The sequence below is a fragment of the Strigops habroptila genome, chromosome 2 (genome assembly GCF_004027225.2).
Source record: "Strigops habroptila isolate Jane chromosome 2, bStrHab1.2.pri, whole genome shotgun sequence".
Taxonomy (NCBI): domain Eukaryota; kingdom Metazoa; phylum Chordata; class Aves; order Psittaciformes; family Psittacidae; genus Strigops; species Strigops habroptila.
Window position 1 is genome coordinate 6900483 of NC_044278.2, and position 21932 is coordinate 6922414.

Consider the following 21932-nt stretch of genomic DNA (forward strand, 5'->3'; position numbering starts at 1 on the left):
AAATGTCTCACCAAAAGCTGCTTTTTAGTTTGATTTCTGATCCACTTGTATATTTCAGGTGTGGTAATTCACGATCCCCAAAGCTGTCAGGGAGAGAGATGGTACCACAGCTCTGCAACAATCAAAACGAGCCTGTTTCACTGACCGAAAAATGATTTTAATTCGGTCATTTTGCAATTTCCCCTCTAGCAGAGATCCTTTTCTTTTTTTTTTTCTTCCCAGACATCCTGCTTCCTTCTTTTTTACAATCAGATGCTGTTTTAAATCCTGAAGAGTTGATCTTCAAGGACTATTACACACCTGTGGTAAGGTACCATTTACTCTTTGTATAGTGAGATTACAATACATTACTCATATTCAATTCTAAGAGGAGATAATTAATATGTATTGGACGGGAAAGACCTACATTTTTATCTCCCCTGAGTCTCTGTTTCTTTTGATTTCACAGTTTGCACATATGATGGTGACATCTGTGAATGAAATCCACATGCTGCTCTTCCTTGCACCAGTGATGAGTTTGTCCTTACTTGGTGAAAGACACTTGGTCAAAACACATTAAGTCTTTACTTTCCTGCTGGCTTTGCTGAACATAGTAGTGTGTCAAGTGTAGACAGGCCAATATGCTTGACGCGTGTGATGTGGAAAATGATCGTGTGTCAGTTATAATAATGTCTGATTAACTTAAAAGAGACTGATTATATTTACAATGCTCTTTTTTGCCTTAGGCAATATATGTCCCAGAGTTTGTAATAAATTGGTCTCCTCTGCTCTAGACCCTGTTAAGACTATGCTATAAAAACACCCTAATTTTTGCCTGCACATGTTTCTAAGATACACTGGGTTCTGGCTTTCTAATCTTAGCTTCCAAACCTTTCTGGGATTTATTCTCTCCTTAGAATCTCAAAACTTTTGCTTCCTAAGTGAGCGCTGTAGATTATTTATTCCCACGAGTCTTCATGTTGAAGAAAGTCAGAGAAAACTTTGCTCAGTGAATTAAATGTACATATCCCTCCTTTCAGTTCTTTATTTCATATTTGGCTGGCTTTAGACAGCAGTGTGGGACAGTTATCAGATATTAACCACAGCATGATATGTAGGAGAAGGCAATGATGGCTGATATGGTACACAGGCACTGCATGCATTCTAGCACTAGTATTTCCACAGCATTGCATATCTTGCAGAACACCACTGTGAGATACGTCAAAGCCAGTCTGCAGGGCACATGGAAAAATATCCATTTCTAGTATGTTTGTGTCTGTGTAAAAGAAAGGGATGTAGGTTTCTACTGCATAGCAAGCTACAGCAGAATGTAGTTTTGGGAAGCAGGAAGACATATAGGGATGAGGAGGCCATTAGGTTGTTCAATTCTGGTTTATGATCAGGCTTCTCCATGGCTTCTCGCATGAGCCCTCCAAACAGCAAGACTAATTCAAACATTTGCATCTCCCATATCTTTCCCTTTTCCATGGATCTTTTCCAGAGCCACTTTGCCAGGCTTCTTTTAAGAGGGCTGAGGAAAGTCACCGTGACAGTGGGCACAGCTGCCTCCTCTCAGTTTTCATAATGAACCTGTCCAGCATTAGTCAAGGTAGCAGACATCCTTTCTCTGAGGCTGTACATATAAAGGTTATTCTCCAAAGGGTTTTCTGAAGCCCTGCTCTCTGTTGGTTATGGTGCAATTATTCTCCCAGCCACTCCAGGAGCCAGTCTGTTCCTAAATGAACTTTGCAATCATTTCTCTACCCAAATCTCTCTTTGCCACCACAGTTCATTATTTTGGGAATTCTCAGACCCTCACAAATGAAATACTATTTAACAATCGGAGGTACCTATCAATTTCCTTGGTTGACTTTATGTGCAGTAGCTAGGAATATTTATGCCAGGTCTTCCCATATTATTCTTTATCTGACTCCAAATATCAAATGCAGTGCACAGCTGGGGGTGGGGGAAATAAAGCACCTAATCTCAGTGAAGCTATTTGTGAAGAAGCCTTTCAGCTTTTACAACAAGGGTGCAGGCAGATATATTTGACTGTGTTCTGAAGGGGATATTTTTTTCTGAACAACACAACATTATCTAGTATTTTAGGTACTCATCCGCAACAGAAAAACAGAGAACATAAAGAGACACAATGGGTAATCTTGGGAGTCAGGATTCTTGATCCTTGCAGTCATACATTTTGTACCAGTGCTGAGAAGTTGACCTTTTTGTATATATGTACACATACAAGTCTGCCTTAGATGTCTAAGGGAATTTTTCATTTAAGTGGTAATTAAAGGTAAATAGAAGTTAAAAGTTTATATATATATATGGAAGTGAAATCTACTCGATACAATGGGGACTCATGACTTAATTCCTCCCGTACCTTGGGCAATTTCTCCAGGTTCTACTTCATGTATCACAAACCCAGCATTTATTTTAGGATCTGATGTCAACAAAATCACTGCTTGGTGAGAGAAATATTTACTCTTTCTCTAAACTAGAATTTCTCTCTAACGTCAGAATGAGCTGAGGGCTAAAGCAAGCAAAATTTAGTCCTGAACCCAGAATAGCTTCTCCATGTAAGATATATCTATCTCCTTGTTTTGAAGTCTCATAACTTGACAAAACTAGAAAAGGCAGTTTTGGCTTCATAGTAAATATGGCCACCTACATCATTTCACAAGACCATATACTAAAGCAGTTGCATTTTTGAACAAAAAGGGTCCTGATGTTGTGTTCTACATACATTATTTAAAATTCTCCTTACATTTTTAAATGTTTCAGTATGCACAGCTAGTGAAGCATCTGACTTACCACAGGGGATTACAGCAGTCAGCTTCAGTGAAGTACAGAGGAACTTCCTGAAAACACTCCTAATTTACTTTCTTATAGGAATATATAAGATCTAGAAAATATGTGGCAGTGTGTCTAACACACAGGCCTGGACCTACTGCTGCCAGTCCACGAGGAATGAACTTGCCCTAAACTTATGCCAATGATCTTCACTTGAACTTGAGCTCCTGTAGCTGTAAAACTTACAGGGGGGGTGCCCTTTCTTAGTAGGTACCGTTTTTCTTGAATGACTTGTAATTACCTTTTCCTCATGCCACTTCTACTTAATGTTGCATGGTCAGCTTACAAGGGACAACAAATCTTTACCATTTCCTTGGATGGGTGCTCGTTTACTCAAAGTAAAATGAGCTTATTTCTGTACCATGCACATTTAGGCCCCTACAAGGGACCTATACGTTTATGCAGGGGCTCAACTTCAATGCAGTAAGCTTGGAAAGTGTTCAGTGACACCAGCTCCCTCCTGTTTGTGCAGGGGCTGTTGGGAAACAGAATCTAAATCCATGTTTATCAAGGACTTTGGCTTCATGTGTAAGCCAAAGGGACGTACTCTTACCTGTGTGTACAAACATGTGCTTGACGTAGTTCTGTTTGGCGGTGAAAGTCTTGTTACAGAGAGTGCACTCGTAAGGCTTTTTTTCGCCTTGCCCACCTGCTGTGCTGTGGCCCGCAGATGGGGCCAAGGGCTGTGGGGCTGGCAGCTGGGCAGTAAAGGTTGACAGGCCAGGCTGGGACACTGTCACAAACTGTGCCTGTTGGCCAGCTAAAGGCTGGGGCAGGCTGAAGAGAAAAGGCTTAGGGCCACTGCCAGCAGACTGTGTGGTGAAAAGGGCAGGCAGGTAGGTGTTGCCAGCTGTGCCAATGACCTGAGTGTTGCTGGTCAGAGTCAGTGGCATCCTCAGATTGCTGGTGAGGGTTTCTGTCTGGCGTAAGTAGATCTGTGTGGTTGGCAATGGTTGGGCAACAGTTGTGTTGACAGAAGGCTGCAAAGCCCCCTTTTCGGTGCTGTTATTGACTGTGAGCACTTTGTTGTCCATTTCAACGTCATTGCTTCTCTCTGGCGAGGAAGAGTTGGCATCTACATGCTGCTGCTGCTGCTGCGGCTGAGTGCCATCAGCAGGGACGTCATTTTGATCTGCTTGAGAAGGTTCTTGCTGCCCATCCCGGCCTAGACCAGCCATAAACTGCTGCTCCATGGAATCGGGCTCAGTGCCAATGGAGGAACTGACTCCCGAGTCAAAACTCTCCCCTTTGGGCTCACTCTCAGTGCCTTCTGCTTGGTCAGTGTCCTCAGTGCATTCCTCAGACTCATTGCGCTCAAGGATCTGCACCCTCTGTTGGCCATAGTAGTCATAGTCATCCTCCATCTCCTGCTTAATATGGATGTTGCCCATCAGGGTTTGAATTCGGACAGGCCGTGGCTGCTTGCGGCAGTGTGTGGTCTCTGGAGTGGTGGAGAGGTACCGCTCCATCTGTTGCGACCGTTCATGGATCCGGGTTATCCAGCTGGGGTCTTCCATGTGATGGTCCCTGGGGAGCCCCAGGGCTGTTTCATGGTGGCTGACCACAGCTCCACTGTAAAAGGAGCGCTCCCCACTGCCATTTTGCATGGAACAGGCATAAAGGGCTGAATAGATCCTGTCCACACTGTGCTGTGAATGGCTCTGCAGGTAGCCAGACTCTGTGTCGGTGCTCTGCCCCGAGGTGCCTGATTCGGGTGTTCCCCTGGGTGTCTCCTGGCCAGAATCTTGAATCACCGGGTAGACCTCTCCCACATTTTGCGAGACGATCCTTGTGCACTCATCAATCACAGTCTTGATCTGCAGGATGCTGGCAGCTGTGAGGATTTGGAGGGCCTCTGACTGGGAGACCCGCAGCACCCCGCTGTACATGAAGTCAATGAGCTTTTGCACAGACTGGACTGACACCACTGAGGGGATCTCGATGTCGCTGTAGCCCAGCAGCAGCTTGTCCTGGAAGAAGGGGCTGCCAGCCGCCAGCACACAACGGTGGGCGCGTAGCATGCTCCCGTGGATGCGGACCGTCACGTCACAGAAGTGGCCACGGTTGCGCTGCTCGTTGAGGGTCTCGAGCACAGAATTGCTGAAGTTGTGAAGGTTGATGCTATGAATGCGCTCTGTCATCCCCTTGCAACTGATGTTACCTGGAGCAAAGCAGGTGACAAAAAAACAAAAACAAAACAGATTGAGTCTTGTCCTCTGCAGAGCTACAGTCAGGGCATTGGAGAAGGTGACTGCCCACTGGGTACACAAAACAGATTATACTGTAAAAATCACATACAAAAGCACCGATAAGAAGACAGCATCTTTGTAAGGCTGGAAGTAAACTCTGCTACACATTTGCAGAAGCTCAAGTCCTAAATTAATAGACAAAAGTTTTAAAGCCAGTTTATCTGGTTTTAAAAAGCCTAGAGACAGCCTGAGCTCATGGATTAAAAGTGGATTTTAGGCTGTTCAGATGTGGACCCATGCCAGAAAAGATCAGATTCTTACTTTAATGACCCTTTAGATCAAGCTGTTAATGCGAAGAGTCTGTATGAAAATGTGATTTCTATCTAGATCGGTATTTTAAGGAATTTGAAGCCTGTGTTTTATAGTACAGTTACTTGTATCAAAAAAACTGGCAGTCACTTTGTAAAATCCAAATCTGGTTAAAGATTTAGGCTGTAAATGTTCCTAAAATCCCACGCACAGTTTTGTCTGGGGTTGTGGTTTAGAACATTTGCTACTCAGTAGTGACAAACAGTCCTCTGTAAGAACCCAAAGCAAAAAGTTAACATGAGTTGTCCGCTTCAGTTTTAGCGTATCCCCAGTTCTGACTGGCACCAGAATGTCATCACATAAAAACAAATGTTCTCCTGCTGTTATTTACTTGACAGAAACTGGAAAATTACAGACACTTACTCTAACGAAGACTTTGTCTTCGTTTGCCTGAATAATCTAAATAGAGAACAGTTTAGAAAAGCACCTAACCAATTCAGGTACAGAGCCAACATATCCTTCACAGTTGACTTTTACAAGTGACTAAAAAGTAACTTCTTAATCTCTCAATCCACTTTTCCCTATCTCCATCTTGCGTGCTTTGCGTTTAATGCTTTTTCATTTCCTTTCATGTTCTTTACTTATTTTCTGTCTCTTTAGATTTTGATGGGCAGAAACTATGGTTTGACCTTTCAACTATGAAGAACCAAATGCCCTTTGAGTGGTAAACAAATAAAACGTTATTAATAATTTCCTTCTCTTAGCATTTGTAGTGCATGCATCACCTTGCTTTCCTGTCTTGAATATTCCTACTAAAGCTACAACCCCTCTGCCACAATTACTTGTTCATGTGTGAGAATCCAAAAGAGAAAAATTTGGTAGAGAAGCATGAGTAAATTAAACCAGCTTACTGTTACTGTCTGTTTTACCAGAAATATACAGCGCAAATAAATGGTATTTAAAGTGGTTTAATCTAGATGCCTTTTAGCCCAACAGTGTCCCTCTGCTCCAGCCTAAGGGGTGCTTTACTTCTTACACACAGTTATACTCACTGCAATTTGCAGGAAAATGTGGCATCCTCCCTGCTCTGCCTTTTCCTTCTCATTTATCCACTCCTGACATCTCAAGCACCCTCCACTCTGGTGGTTCAAAGACAAACCACCTTGGACACAGATGGTTATTTTAATTCTCTGAAGCAGCTGAATGATAAAAGGGAAGCACAAAGGTCAGGAACCGGAAATCCTGATGGGACCAAGCTGTCTGAAGAAGTCTGATGTTAACAAATGTATACCAGCCAGTATCAGAAGAGTACTAATTTCCATGTGAGATAAGAGCATTGAGGGGAAGCTCACATAGCAGGAACAAGGAGGAAACTACTAACAGTATCATGGAGGTTGTGCATTACATCTGTCTTGTCCATAAACTCTGCAGGGAAACCTGAGATTCCTCCTCTGATGTGACTGATCATAGCACTACAAAGTATCTTAGAACCTGGGAGACTTTCCTTCAAAGGCACTGCAACTATTATTACACAAAATAATGTACAGAAGAGATGTATTCTCCTCTTTCCAGAGTCATTCTCCAAAGGCTTCCAGTGCAGTTCCAGATTCTTCCCTTCCCAAAATGTCAGATTACATGAGGATTCAAAATGTATTTACAGAGAAAGTCAGAATCCTTGTTCTGAAAGGAAGAAAACTTGGTAAAAGGTTTGTACTGGTAGGGAAACAGAAGGATTGAATTATAATGATAAATAGATGACACCTCTTTTAAAGACCTCTTGTAGGCCATGGCAAGTGATTGCACAGCTACCCGTTTATCTCCATCTCCCTTTCAGGAGTTGCCTATCAGTATGCTAGAAATCTTTCCATCAGTAAGTATTGATCACTACTTGGTTTGACTCTACGGCTCCCTTTCCACACAAACATGTCTCTAACATGTCTTCTCATTCCTTTACTTCTCCAAATGAAATTGGAACAACTACCACTTCTTCAACTGAGAAACAACTTAACTTCATTCCTTAAAGATAAAACAAGAAAGGTGGGTGGAAGAGACATGTAACAGTAAAAAAGCTAGTACAGATTTTGAGGATGTTTCTTCTAGGCCACCTTCCTTCACCTTCAACACTGAAAACTATGCCTACCCAAAGTACAGGAAACCAAATAATCCACAACACTGTCCCAGATGCTACTACACAAACCACAGCAGTAAGAAGAGAGCAACTTTAACAAATTCCATGGATTGGTCTGTAGCAAAACCTGCTGTTCCACGCAGCTCCTCTCCCTTTCTCCAGGAAACTGTCCAGATCCACGTTTTGTGGTTGTCCCTTACTGTAATACTGACCTAAGCTGAAAGTCCCAAGAGGATGCTACCCATAAAAGGTGGACTTGCCAATGCAGGTTTGATTCTAAAGTAAATGCTACATTCCTACAAACACTGCTAGAGCCTTGGACAAGCCAGAAAGTGTGTCAGCTCCTCACAAGACCCAGCTACACACGCGCACACTCACCTACTCGTCACTGCACAGAATGCCTGGCTCAGGAAAAAGACTGCTGTCCCAGGCTCTCCTCAAGCCTGCCACTCTTTTAAATTCGAGACAGTGGGAACCTTTTTATGAAATTCAAGTGCTCTTTGTTAAGTACCCCCCCTTTTTTTGTCCAGTAAACATGATGTAGAGATCCCAATGGACTTACTCTGAGAAACTCCTGTAAAATGGTTTTGTCCCTTTTCTGTGAAGCAAGTTCTGATTGGAGGGGTATTCACAAACCATATAGGAAAGAATGGGTGTGAAAATGCAAAGGCCATTCTCACCCAGATGGGCAATGAATAGGCGTTTGCCAGTTCAGGAAAAGAAAAAAAAAAAAGGGAAGAAAAAAAGCAGGAAAAAAAGAAAATAAAAAAAGCTCAGACAACTGCACAGATTATGCACATTTGCAATCCTCCTGGGATGCAATTTGAATCTGGCATGGCATAAAGGTGAAACATATTACTGTGCAACGTTGAAAAAAGCTCCGTTTGCCCATATGCAAATGTACCGATTAAACTGTCAGCCTATTCACAGAAACATGCATGGAATTCATCCTCGCCTGGTAAGAAGGAGCACAACGTGGATGGGAAAGGAACAAACTTTTGTGTGTAATACATGACTGAGTGCTTAGATTAGTGTTTCCCTGAATCTCATCCACCCCTCCTGCTGACTTTTATGCTATGGGCATTCAAAAGAAAGTAGATTTTACCATGACAATAACAACGACAACCTCTCCAAGTACAGTACCAAAAGGGAAAGCAATGGCAGAAGGAAACAGCAGGCAGTGGACGCTTGGAAGATGCTATAGAAAATGTGGAAGTGTAGCAGTGAAGTACATCAAGCATGGCTTGAAGGCAGCTTTCTATTTGCCAAGCTGCCATACACAGACCTACATAAAACTCGAAAGGTGATTTTTTGGTTTGCCAAAACCATAAAGAACGATCCCAGCAAAAACATGATGTAGAGCTACAAAGATGTAAGGAACAGTGAAGACTGCAGGTCACACACAAGTAGGTATGACATACAGTAGTTATACATGTATGACTTACTTAGCTATACATGTAAGTATTTGATAAGGCTTTATTAAAAGTATTTAGTAAGGCTTTTTTTTGTACAGCCACTAGATGTCCCTTTCTGCAAAGCCAACGCTTACAGCTTCAACGCTCATAACGGAAAGATATCACAGAATTTGATTTTCTCTAGTGTCCTTTAAAATCACAGTATCTCAAAGCTCATTGCACAGTAATGACTACCATTTCTAGAAACACAGTGGTGATGAAACCACCACAGTTACTGAAACTCGGCAGTAGCTCAGTGCATAGACTTTACCTGAAGCAAAACTGTCCAGGACGCTGGAATTCAAGCTCTTTTTGGAAACTGACTGTGTGGTCTTCCACAGGAACAACTAGCAGAGTGAACCCCAAAGGCTCTTGTCTCACTTTCATACTTACGAGGCAAAGAGAATAATTGTCTTGAGAACTGGTAGGCTTGCCAAGATAGTTAGAGATCGCATTTTTGCCCCAATTTTCTGCAGTAGCGTTTAGGAAACTGTTTGGCAACCCATCTCACTGATACTTATATAAGATTATCTAGAAGTAGCTTGATATTGTTGCCTAGTTTGTCTTCCCGTCAGGATTCTCAGGCCTCACATTGAGAAGAATACACACTTTGAGAGACAGTACAAAAGTTGGAGGCGATATACCTTGTATAACCTGTGGTATTCTCATCGCCAAATGACAAGTGCTTCCCTAGGTGGAAGAACATCCTGGGCTAAGACAAAGATGTGGAAGTTAGGACTGGTAGGCTTTCTTCCTACTGTTGTTTCTCTATGGATCTGTAATCCAGCCATTAGCATCTGGGAGCACCACCAAAGCCAAGTAACCTGCTGCTGCTGCTGGAGACAAGCATTATTATCTACGCCTTACTCTCTTCCTCTACTATGTGTAGTTTTGGATATCTCTAATCCTTAGTCTCTGCACCAAGTGTTGGATGACCAGTCTCTTGACTGCATCACAAGGATGCATTAGGTTCTTCGGACAGTCATCTAGTGTACTCCTTTTCCTTAAGGTGGAAACAATTTATCTACACTATCTCTTCAGAAATTTGTTGAATATGTTTGCAAAACCCAGAAAAAACCAACACTGTGGGGGATTTCCACTCCCTTTCCAGATAGACAGTCTAAGATCTTTATAGAAAGAAAGTTTTCCTAGTATTTAACTTTGAAACTGATTACTCATCGTTTCCTCCAGCAGGGACAGAGAGCTATTAACCACTTTCCTCTTCTATATTGGAAGCTGTTTCACTTTTCTTCTTTAAACCTTACTTTTCCTAGAAAATAGAGACTCAGGTCTCCCAATTCCCCTCACTGGTTGTACGCACTCTTCTCATTCTTAACTTCTTCTGTCTTCAATCCAGTTTGTCCTTCTTTCATTTAAAATGCAGTGCCCTAAAGTGGATAAGTACTCTAGCTGAGTGAATTAAACAGTTGCCTGAGACACTTTGTATATGTTACTTTTTAAAGACCTTACAGAATAAATAAAACCAAGCAAATAAAGCACTGTTATCAAAACAAAATCCTACAGATTTTCCTTAAGAAAGGCACATCTCAGCAAAGAATCCTTAACTTGCTTTCTTCAGCTCCAATGACATGATTTATCCCAAGTGCTGAAGTTTTATTTTCTGTTGTTCTCAAGTTAGTTACTCTAAAATAAAACTGGATCAACAGAGCAAAAAATTCTTATCTAGTGTTTCCAAATGCAAAATTAGTCCTGCACCAGGTTCTAATCCTCTGGGACCATATTTAGTGGAGCAACATTTTTTCCACTCAAGGAAACGACTTGAATTAAAATCCTGAAGCCCTGGTAGTTACTGCCTTCTCATTATATCTCAATGATGCTAGAAAAGCTGATATAGCCAATCCTTCTCAGACTGATTCTCCTGTATATTTGGCCTCATTCTGAGCAGAGGCCTGTAAGAGGAAATGTTTGTATGGAGTTTCAGGAACACAGAAGAACATTTGTATCCTCAGCAGGAGATCTGACCAGGAGCAGCCCTTGCTTTCTGTTGCTTTAAAGGTTTGCTGGAGTCTTCACCCAATCATCTGCTTGAACATCTTGAAAATCAGTATCTTCTTCTATAATATCTATCCAAAACAAACACCAGATGACACTACACAAATTGCCCTAACCCTACCAGATTGTTGTTAGAATCAAAATATGTAGCAGTCTACATTTAACAGGAAGTACTGTATTTTTACCAGCACAACGTCTATTAATGTGTCAGTAATATACTCTATGGAAGAAAGAATCACTGCGTTCTGAAAGCTGTCAAACTTCTCTACATTTCATAGTCTAATAACTACGTTTATTTGAAAGACAGAAATGCATGCACACACAAACACAACCTTACTCTCCAAGGAACAAACATATTGAGTAGATGGCTAAGAAGAAAGAGTTTGCTTAAACTTTGTTCAGGAGACAGGCTTCCTCTGTCCTTTTTAGCATTTATCTAATGATGACATATCCATTTTACACAAAGCTGAAGACTAAACCATAGGTGTTCTGTACATAAAATTGCTTCTATATCCAGTGGGCATTAAATCGCAACGCCAAGCATAAAAGCCTCTTAAGCCTACACACTTGGGGAGCAGGCAGTGAATCACCTTCCTCTGTTTCACCTGAAAGACTGTGAGAGGTGTCCATCAGCACTAATCCTGTTTGCTCTACAATCTGCAGGCAGCAATGTCTGTGCCTCAGTTTGCTGCATTTGTAGAACAAGGAAAACATCACGCACCCAATTCAGCAGCAGGACTGCCCGCCTTAATCTTCACAAATTGTTCTGTGTTGCTTGGATATAGACCACTACAGAAAGATCAAGAATTAACTCCATAGGTATCTTGAAATTTTGTTCTTCAGGCTTACAAAAATGAAGCTTTCCTCTCAAACTACTCTAGTGACTTGTTCCTTTATACCTCTTAATGGTGAACATCCTACTTACAACTGTGAAACACCAAGTATAAAATCATTCCAGTTCATAGTAGTCTGGTGACCATGGGCTTCAAAGTGTTACAGCACATTCAGCTATTTTTAAGTCAAAGAAATACTCCATTTTTAGCCAGGGCATTTACTTTTCCCACTTTCACACAGTTTGTATTCTTGCTATTTTAGGAACTCCAAAAATACTTTTAAGTAAAGAAGGTATACTCAAAAGTCATTTTTATGCCCAGGCACATATGTGGGGTCCAGTCCAATGTACCTCCACTGTAAACACTGGCACACACATACACACACTCTGTTTCTCTCAGTTCTCTCTCAGCCCTAGCCTGCAGACCCTCCGCTGCTACAGCCATGCCATCAGATCCCCCTGGCATAAACATGGACTACTGCATTGATGGGGGGATGCTTCTCCTTTGGGTAACTATGACATCTCTATGCAACATATACTACATTAACAGAAGAACTTCCAAAGCTGTTGTCACACTTGCATTAAGAGGGATATCAACAGGCTTGTCATGTTATTACAAGGGCATTAATTCCTGCGCCCTGGCCAGCTTTAACCTATTTACATTGGCAAAAGACAGGCTCACCAGATAGCATTTTAATGTAAGGGAGAAAACTTTGTACAACTGCCCTCTTGTAATTTGAAACAGAGAAAATAACGTGGCCACATGATGGCACTATTTCCTAGGAAAAGAAACGAGGCTGTGCTCATTCCCTCCTTCAGCAGGGAACGATTTTCATGTTCTACATGAAAACTGTTTCAACCCTGCTTGCTCGTTCCCAGGGAGCTCACGCACAATCCTGCCAAGCCCCGGCATGGCCCAACTGTTTTAACTGGCTGTAAGTTTAAGGTAGTTTGGGTCTTTAAAAATCTAGGTGCATCTATTGCTAGTTTTCCTTCACAGTGCCAGGTGGTGTTACTCAGTGGGCATACTGCACTCAGTAGACCTGCGGCAGGGGAGCCACTGGACAAGGAAGAGGTGAGACAGGCCAGTGATGCTGGTGAAGTTACAGCGTGAACACTCCTCACTCATAGAATAGGGGGGTTCTTCTTGGAGAAGAAAAGAACAAACATTTTGGAAAATAAAGGCAAATAAGGTGATTTATTTTGCTATTCTATGATCCTGATCAAAAGCTTGCCGTACTCATTAAGAATACCTTCACCTGCTTGAAGGGCTTTTGTTTAAAACTAATAACGCATTTCAGACTGAATACCCAAAAGCAAACAGGGATTGCTTTTGGTTATCTCGCTGTGGTGGGCTGTACAAACTTATATCTGCTCTCAGAAGTGTTGTTTAGGGAGGAGAAGGGGCTGGGGCTGGAGGTGGGAGCAGAGTCTGGAAAGGGAATGAATTAGAAGGATAATAGGTGCAAATATATTAAAACATGTCTCCAAAAGAGACAATTGCTATTCCATGAACTCTTTCACGTTTGCCCTGTATTGTTAGGTATTTCCCCCCGGCAGAAAGACAAGGAGGAAAAGCTTATCAGTTTGAGTGTGGTTAAATACGGTAAGCCTGAAAGCCTGTGGGCTTTGGTTAAAAGGAAAATATAGATTAAAACCTCTTAAAGTAATTACCTGTTTAGGTTTCTATTCAAGCTAGAATCCTCTACAGGGAGTGTTTGCAGCAGTCTGTTAGGAAAAGGGTGCATCAGAAAGGGTTGATGTTTGTGGCAGAGCTGCTGCCTGTGGAAGACCACTGCTTATACCCTTCATGTTTCCAGAGAAAGGCCTTGCAATGTAGGAGACTTTGTTCTGGTCATCCAGAACTACCGGATGATGGGAGAAACAGGGAATGGATGAAACACTGTAAATGCCAGTCCTCGGGGCTGAGAAAAGGATTCTTTTATCTCTTCCAGTGGCTGTGTCTCAGCCCTGAGAAGAGGAAAGCTATCACATGAAAACACTAGATTTTATTTGGTTATTTTTTCCATTCATCATCTTTATGTATTAGTGAAAGGGTAATTGTTAACTAGTACAACTGGGTGCTTTGGTGAATATTTCAAGTTAGAAATATCCTGAGACAGATATTCATACTGTTTTGGACTGTGGCTTCTTTATTTTGAGTTTATGGGATGTGTTCAGGCCTGCTTATAATTCGAATTTAAATATCAGTGGGAAACAGCACATGCTCGTGTCAATGACACTGAAGGCCACAGGGAAAACTTCTGTCCTTAGTGAGACATCCACAATCCCTGGGAGCAGACCGACTTCCAAAATCACCTACTTAGTTTTGACAGGAAGAGAAATGTATGGCAGAATGCTTTAATAAATGAAGGCTATAACAGGAATGCAGCATGCATGTGTAGCTTGACACCATCAGGTGGATCTGCAGCATTAAATGTACACTGTCAGTTCAAATTCCAAGGCCTTTTCCTTGAGAAAAGGCCCTGAGATCACATGTATACACAAGCATACAGAGACCAACAGGTGATACTAATACAGTGCAGGAGAGATATTTCTCAGGTCTGCCTTCGGGCACATTCTACCTTCAACTCAGCCAAAAACATTAGAGAGAGTACCTGGGAGTTTTACTTTTGAATACAGGGAATATGCCCTGTTTTGAAATGTGGCATGGGATCAAAGCACAAGGTGTTTTTGTTCAAGTTGACATGGTTGCCCACACAGGTATGAATCTGTGGGGAGAAGTCCCTTCCTCTGTTTTTATTTCCTCTATCATACCCCTTTTCACACAAAAATTGCTACTTTGTGGTTTCTCCTCTATCTGTGTAACATCAATAAATTACACGTTATCACTCCTATCATCTAGTTATAAAGAGCCTTTCAAGATTTTTAATAGATGCACAATATTGCTACACTTACATTTTCACTGGTTAAGAACTCAAAAATAGCTGTTGTGAGATTACTCTTAATTTATACTACTTCTCTCTTGTGGGCTTTCAAGAAGCAGCATTTCACCAAGTCACACATTGATACAGAGTATATATTGCGCACCCCAGCCAGGCAAAGATCCTTTCAGTGTTTAACACAACAAAGCTGGAATGAGTAGGGGTTCTAGGTTTTGTTTATCCTTTTTTTCCTGGGCACAGTTAATTCCTCAACAAGCTACTCGTGCTGACAGATTAACTAGAGATCTTGCATTCTCTTTGTGTTCTGGTTCCTGAGTGGTAGTTGCGTAAGACTAGATCTCATGTCATTTTAGCCTTGTAAATGACTCCATGGACAATGAAAACAGTCACATAAAACATAAATGAAAAGATGGTGCAATCGCATTCCCTCTAGAAACAATAATAATTGGCGTCCCCGAGAACCCAAATGCACAGTGTTAGCCAGGACATGCCACTGTGGTCCACCCTGCACCAGGTAAATACCCTGACGGAGATGAAGGAGTTTAGCAGTACTCTGATGGCGCACAACCAACTTTCACCTATAGAGTAGATGAAACACCACACTTCTTGTAGAAATACAATTATTTCCCCCCCCCCAACATCCCCTAGCATACTTTATAAGCATTAGTCAGTGGTATTAAACACTACCTTGGTTTTACCTTCCAAGTTCTCTCCCGGGACCACATTACGGCTTCACTTCAAAATGTTTTGAATGAAAAAGCTCTCTTTGCTCAGCCAAGAACAATTCAAGAATTGCTTTGGTTTTCCCTCATTTGAATACTGCTCTGGCCCTACCTTGTTCTGAAGTTACTGAGTGGGATCACGGCACAAACATTGCACGGCTACTCTACCACAGGTAAGTGACAGAAAAGAGGAGAAAGCGACTATGAAAGCTTGGATGAAAAAGAGCATAAAGCTCCAATGCTAGACAGATCACAGTGGTGAAAAGGAATAGAAGGTGAAAAAGTCTATTTTTACACCTGTAACTTGGGCGTTGTGTAGTTGCAACAAACCAGGCAACTAATGCACCAATGTTTCTCAAAGCGTGGAAGGTGTCTTGCTGTAGCATGCGAAGGACTAACCACTGGGTTATGCAGGGTTTTAACAACACACAGTAGGACAAAAGGAGATGTAGATGCAGCTGTTTAGTTTCCTTCAAGTATAAGTCACCTGTCAAGCACTGGAAAATCTTTTATGTTTGACTCTGCTACATGAAGTGTCCCTCTGCAGACCGTATTAGGGAAATGGTACATCTGGTTCAGTCTTCTCACTCAATTAGGACAGAGGAGATGACAGCAGTAGCATGCATGGTTAAGACATGAAATAACAATGATTGGCATGATTATGTTTGACATCCTTCAAGCAGATCATATAAACTGGCACTCTTCATATGTACAACTTCAGGAGGAACAACTATTAAAAGGAAAAAAAAAAACCCAAACCAAGAGGAAGTTAGTCAGAAAGGGTCTGAAAGGAAAAGATAAAGAATTAAAATCCTTAAGATCAGCAGAGAGGTGGCCCTAATACACAGAGTCCCTATGTATATCCAAGGACAAGAACAAAAAAAATAAGGAAATAGAAAATACTACAATGGTTAAATACAAGGTATAAGAGTTCGTTAAAGCTGAAAATGTATCCTTCCAAAAGTGGAAATCATACCCAAGTGACACTAATAGAACCAAGCATAAACTGCAGCAGGCTAGATGTAAAACAAAGATTTGGTAGGGTGAGGGGAAATTTAAAGGAAAAAAAACCACTAAAGGCATAAAGACAAATAATAAGACAATAAAGACTGCAATAAAACATTATTTAAACACATCAGAGAGAGAAAGCCTACAGGGCAATGACTGGTACCTAAGAAGTGCTGTAGATAATCTGGATTGATAGATTAAGTAGGGAAGTAGTAGACTCAGTGGTTAGACAGACTACTGATCTATGAAAGGTAAAGGCAGCCAAAGAGGTTACACAAATTCTGCAGTGGAATTGACATTATTGCTTTAATTTTCAGAATGGAGGATGATGGAAGAAAGTAAGTTACTTCAGGTGAGAGAAAAGGAAAGCGCTGTTCTGGAGACTGTTATTAAAAAACCCCCAAAACACCACATACAAAACCAACCAAACAAATCCCAAACAACAGAAGAGTACTAGAACACCTTCGTACATTGAACAGTGATAGACAGTATAGAGTATTCATCAGTCACTCATTTCATGAGTGAGGCAGTTGAAACACTCATCCAATATAGAAAGGAAGGATTTACTGGAAGACTCACAATTTGAAGAACGGTAATAAGAACCCATGGGGGGAAGACTGAAGATGGGAACAGGTAAACTCAGAAACACACTGCAGATATCTCACTGGACAGTTACAGTACGTCTCAGTGGCTGCAGCATGACTTACAAACAGAAATGTCACAGTATTATCAACTCAGCCACCTCGAAATCTTCAGAACGGAAGCTATGGAATTTTAAAGAGCAGTAAGACCTTTTTATCCTTTCCCCTGGTACTGAGAAAGAATAGCTACACTGGGGACCTATCCAAGTTCTCCCCTGAAATCATAAAAGCTAGAAATTTGCATGGCTGTTTTAAACCAAAGCTGAAATTATGCATGTTATTGCTCTCTAAATGGAGAGCAGCAAGAAAAGCAACGAATACCACAAGAATTGACAACCTAGCATCAAGCCAGTATTGCAAGGCCACCAAATAAGAGAATCAACATTGAGGATCATTAGATAAATTTTCAAAAGCACCTATGCATTATAAATGTAACTGATTTATGCATCAGTGAAAGTTAAGCTCCAAAGTCACACAATTGCTTCTGAAAACATAGTCACTGACTTCATAACTGAAGTACCATATGCTATTAGTCATTTCTCATGAGAAGAAAAGCCCGAGAGACCAACCTGACAAAACTCACTTAGTGTACTGATTAGGAATATGGAGACCAGTTCCTATCAGTAGTACAACATTTTCCACAGTCAAGTCTTTAGTGTATTGTGATGGCTTTTTCAACAGACGCAGGGCCAGCTCAGCTTAATAGTTTTACATACCTGTACTTGTACTTACTTCTGTTTCTACACAAGTCAAGAAACATTCATCTGCTTCTATGAAAACACAAGTCATCCCTCACTCATATTTCTTTGATAATCTTACAAACAGAAATATAAACCTACAGGACATAGAAACCACTTATGACTGTTAAAAAGAGAAACACTTACTAAACAAGACTTCAAATGTTCTGCAAGATGAAAGTATAACTAAGTGTTGTGACATCAGTATTTGAAAACTATGGATGTCCTTGTTTTCAGTTTAGTTTGCTACAGAAAAGGCCTGTATCATTATTATTATATCATCTAAAATAGATATCTAAACATACACCATTTCTTAGGTCACCAAAAACAACCTAAAAATATTCAGCATTAGCTAACACATGCCATACATAGATTAGCAAAAATACAGATGAAATTATTATTGACATACTGCCTGCCTCTGAAAACAAGGGGTTTGGAAGAATCGACACCACCACCACCCCCCCGCCCTTCTGAGAGTGGAGATCATTTGAAAGCTGCAGAGCAGTTCCTAGGGAATCACAGCCACAAATTTCCAGAGGCAGAGGGAAGACAATAAGCGCATGTAGCTGTACTCTTCCTGCCACAGAACCTCTAAGAGAAACACATGAAACCTACAACGTAAAGATGAGGCCAAACCACCTTCAGACCCATCTAGCCTCTATTTGCACCCCCAGGTAAATCAAACTTGTTGATTCAGGAGAAGTGAATGGTAGTTTCCTCTAGCTGCTCAAGAAAATGAAAACCTGGAGTTTCCACATCCACTTTCAATGCTCTGCGAGGTTCCCTCTCTGCCTTTCCCCATTACACTGGAAGGCTATCAAGCTACAAAAATCAGAACGTAGGAGGAGAAAAAGAAAACAGACTGCCTCAAAGTTCCCATCCCGTGACAGCCAAAAAATGCTGGAATTGGCCCAAGTCAGCCATGTCACTTGAGCATGTATGGACAAAGGCTTCAGATGTGGCCCATCACCAACAGTGTTTACTAAGTGCATTCTATTTAATGCACAAAAACTCGCTGGTCCCTTGCTAAAACTTAACTTTAGAATGTCCTCCCCCATCTCAACATCTTGCCAATGATTATTTCATGGATTTTTCAGAAATTATCCATGCCCCACTTTCCTCCTCAGCTTTCATTCCCTACCAGAATCTCAGGTCTTTGCAAGAATTGTGTTCTCTAAAATCGTCAAAATTGCTTCAGCAGTTTTCACAATGATTGTCCAACCTGCCTCTCAGTCCCATGGAAACTCGTCACAAAGATTTTGCTTTTCCCTTGCCTGGAACAAATTCCTTCACAGATGGACCATCCAATGTCTAAGAATAACTCTTTCAACTATCAATAGAGACAAAGAAATTCAGTTGCACTGTTCCCATGGGATTCCTTTGAGTTCGGACACATCTGTTAAGATGCATACATCAGAGCCTGAATTAAGTTTTTGTCTGACTGTATCTCTGAGAACTGGTGACAATTTCTGCCAAAATGATCTTACTTCTCAGCACTTGCAAAACATATATAGTTACAGATGCTTTCTGAAGGGCTCCTAGAGTGGCCTATACAGACAAAATCAATTTAAATAAAGCCAAGTCCTGATGACTTCCTTCCCTTCCCTCTCAGCAAAATCTTTAGAAGCTTTACCTAAGGCAGTTCAGCCTTCAAAGTAGGACCCCACCAATTACATACATTCTCTATCCATAAGCAAGAAAGTATGTGGAAAACTGCAAACAGCATCAATCTCATATGATTTCCTTTGCTTCACTGTAACCTTTCCAGAACTTGTGCCTCCAAGCTTGTCCTTGTAGCTTTTTCCACAAACACCTTTCTTCTGGGTAAGCAGCTACATCTGTTTGTGACAGCTGAGTAGCTAGAGGTATAACTCATTTGGAGCTCTATCAGCTCACTCTATGACTTAATTCCAAATTAATTCAAAGTGGTGCTTTTTGTCTGCCAAGCCCTACACGAAAACAGCTACCTCAAGAAGACCTCTTCCTCTAATTTGGTTCTCCAAATACAGCACATGAGCTAGCATTTCCCAACACTGAAAGAGATGGGAACTGGACACAATGCACCCTAGGTTCTGGCTTTTACTTCAAGGATCCATCTGGATTGGAAATCATAAAATCATAGAATCATAGAATGGTTTGGGTTGGAAAGGACCTTAAGATCATCCGGTTCCAACCCCCCCCTGCCATGGGCAGGAACACCTCACACTTAGACCATGTCACCCAAGGGAATATATCATAATGTTCAAATCCAGAAATCTAGGGCCCAGTCCTACAAGGGTCAGAAGTAATGCAATTTCATTGGGAATAAGTGGCACCAAACCCTGTATGTAGAATGTGCTACACTATAGAATTAAGCTCTAAATTGTGTGTCACATATGACTTTGCCCAGATTTTTTTTGCTAAGTACTCACTTCAGTAAGACTGGCGTTCAGACTATTGCTTAGGCTTTCTTCACCTCTGCCTTTTACAGCTGAGGAGCAGATGGCTATCGCAGAGTTTTTATTTCCTATGCTTGGAAAAAGTATTTTGATCTGAATCATTCCAAAAGCACCCTGATTTTTTAAAGTAGATTGGCTTATGAATATTTCTCATAATAAATATGTGGTTCTGTTTTCTGCCAAGCACTAGTGACTGTGCATGCAAAATGGTCAGTGAAGATTTCAAACTGATTTGAATAGGTGGGCTGTAAAATCTAAGTCTTTTTTTCCAGATATATGAATGAGGGCTTATGGAACCATCTGCACGTCAGTGCATTTTTCCAAGAATTGATATAGCCTACCATGCTGACTCTTTCTGGGTGTTCCTAATATTTTCCATGAAAATTCTTCTCCTGAAACTTCCCATCTAATCCTAGGTTTTAAGTATTTTTAAATTGTTCACTATCCACTAGAAAACTTCCCACCAGAATGAAGAATGTCCTCTTGTAAATGAAATATAACCTGCCCAGTTGTGGGGGTAGAGGCAGTATGGTAGTCCGAGCAAGGGAGGAGAAGCAATGTTGTAGTGTCTAGAAGGTAAAGAGAAGGACAGGAAGCGTTGCTGGCCTCAAGAGGTAAAGAATCACCACAGGTCCAAAAGCTGAGAGGAAAAAAGATGTAGCAATGTAGCTCTGACAGGAGGGGAAGAGAAAGGCAAAGGGAGGAATTCTAAGGTGAGGGGGAAAAAATGAGTCTAAAAGGCAGGGAAAGCAAGAGGTAAGGAGAAGGAGTTTGTAATGATGGGTAAGCCCATTTTCAAATGTTGGGAGCCACAAATACTGATCTTTTGGGTCAATTAAGGTATTCCAGCACTAAGGATTGAGGTAATATTAGATAAACCCCACATGACACAGGAGATAGCTACAGTAAATATGCAGTAAATATTCATCATGACTCATTTTTAGTTCATGCAAGAAATTGGCATGGCTATTTTGCAAGGGCATTCCAAACACTAACTATATGCATACTGCCCCGAACTAATACAGCCTGATAAAGGTTATGACCCATCATAAATAATGGGAGGTTTTATATCAGTTTCAAAGCACATGGAATCAACTAACAGAGATCAACACCACAAGAAGTCTTACCATTTCTTGAGTTTTTGCAGGACTCTAGCAGTATTTTGGGAACTAAATTTCAGTGATTCCTGAGATAGAACAACATTAACGCTGAAATTATTATCAAACTTTCTTTTCTGAAAAAAACCCACCAATTTCACTGTGAAAGGAGCATCTAACCTGGGTTTGCAGTTTATTGATATTGGTACCGTGAATTTAGTAGGAGTGAGAGGTGATTTGAGAATATTAAAAACTTTGAGGTCTAAAAGACTGTTGTTCCACAGAACAGGTAGACCATAAAGAGCTGCAGGCTCCACTTCCCCCCTACTGCCCTCTGCCAATACTCCTCACCCTTGAACTTGGCCACCTCAAAAAGCAAAAGCAGGAGTTCATTCTCCAAGTTCCCTACAATCCCTGCTGCTGGCCTCTGTCCTAAGGTTGCTTTCATGGGTTTCCATTTGCACTGTCAAAAAACATCAGTGTGAGGTTTCAAATCCCATTTACTAATGAACTCTTTCATCTTTGTGAATGGGATAAAGAGATTCTTTGTTTGAAATTAAGGATTATTTTTTCTTGTTGTTCTGCTCATTTTTTGCATCTTTTCACAAGCTTTTTGTTTTCAG

At 41.2% G+C, this 21932-nt stretch overlaps 1 protein-coding gene across 5 annotated transcripts in view; it reads right to left on the bottom strand.

The window, feature by feature from the left end:
* The window catches only part of ZBTB20 (zinc finger and BTB domain containing 20), a 468334-nt gene that overhangs the window by 16463 nt on the left and 429939 nt on the right, over positions 1-21932 (bottom strand). For all 5 annotated transcript variants that reach the window (XM_030471447.1, XM_030471450.1, XM_030471449.1 and 2 more), the window contains one exon: positions 3389-4996. In XM_030471447.1, the coding sequence (XP_030327307.1) occupies positions 3389-4976 (1588 nt within the window). In that variant the 5' untranslated portion in view covers positions 4977-4996. The remainder of the gene's footprint in view (positions 1-3388; positions 4997-21932) is intronic.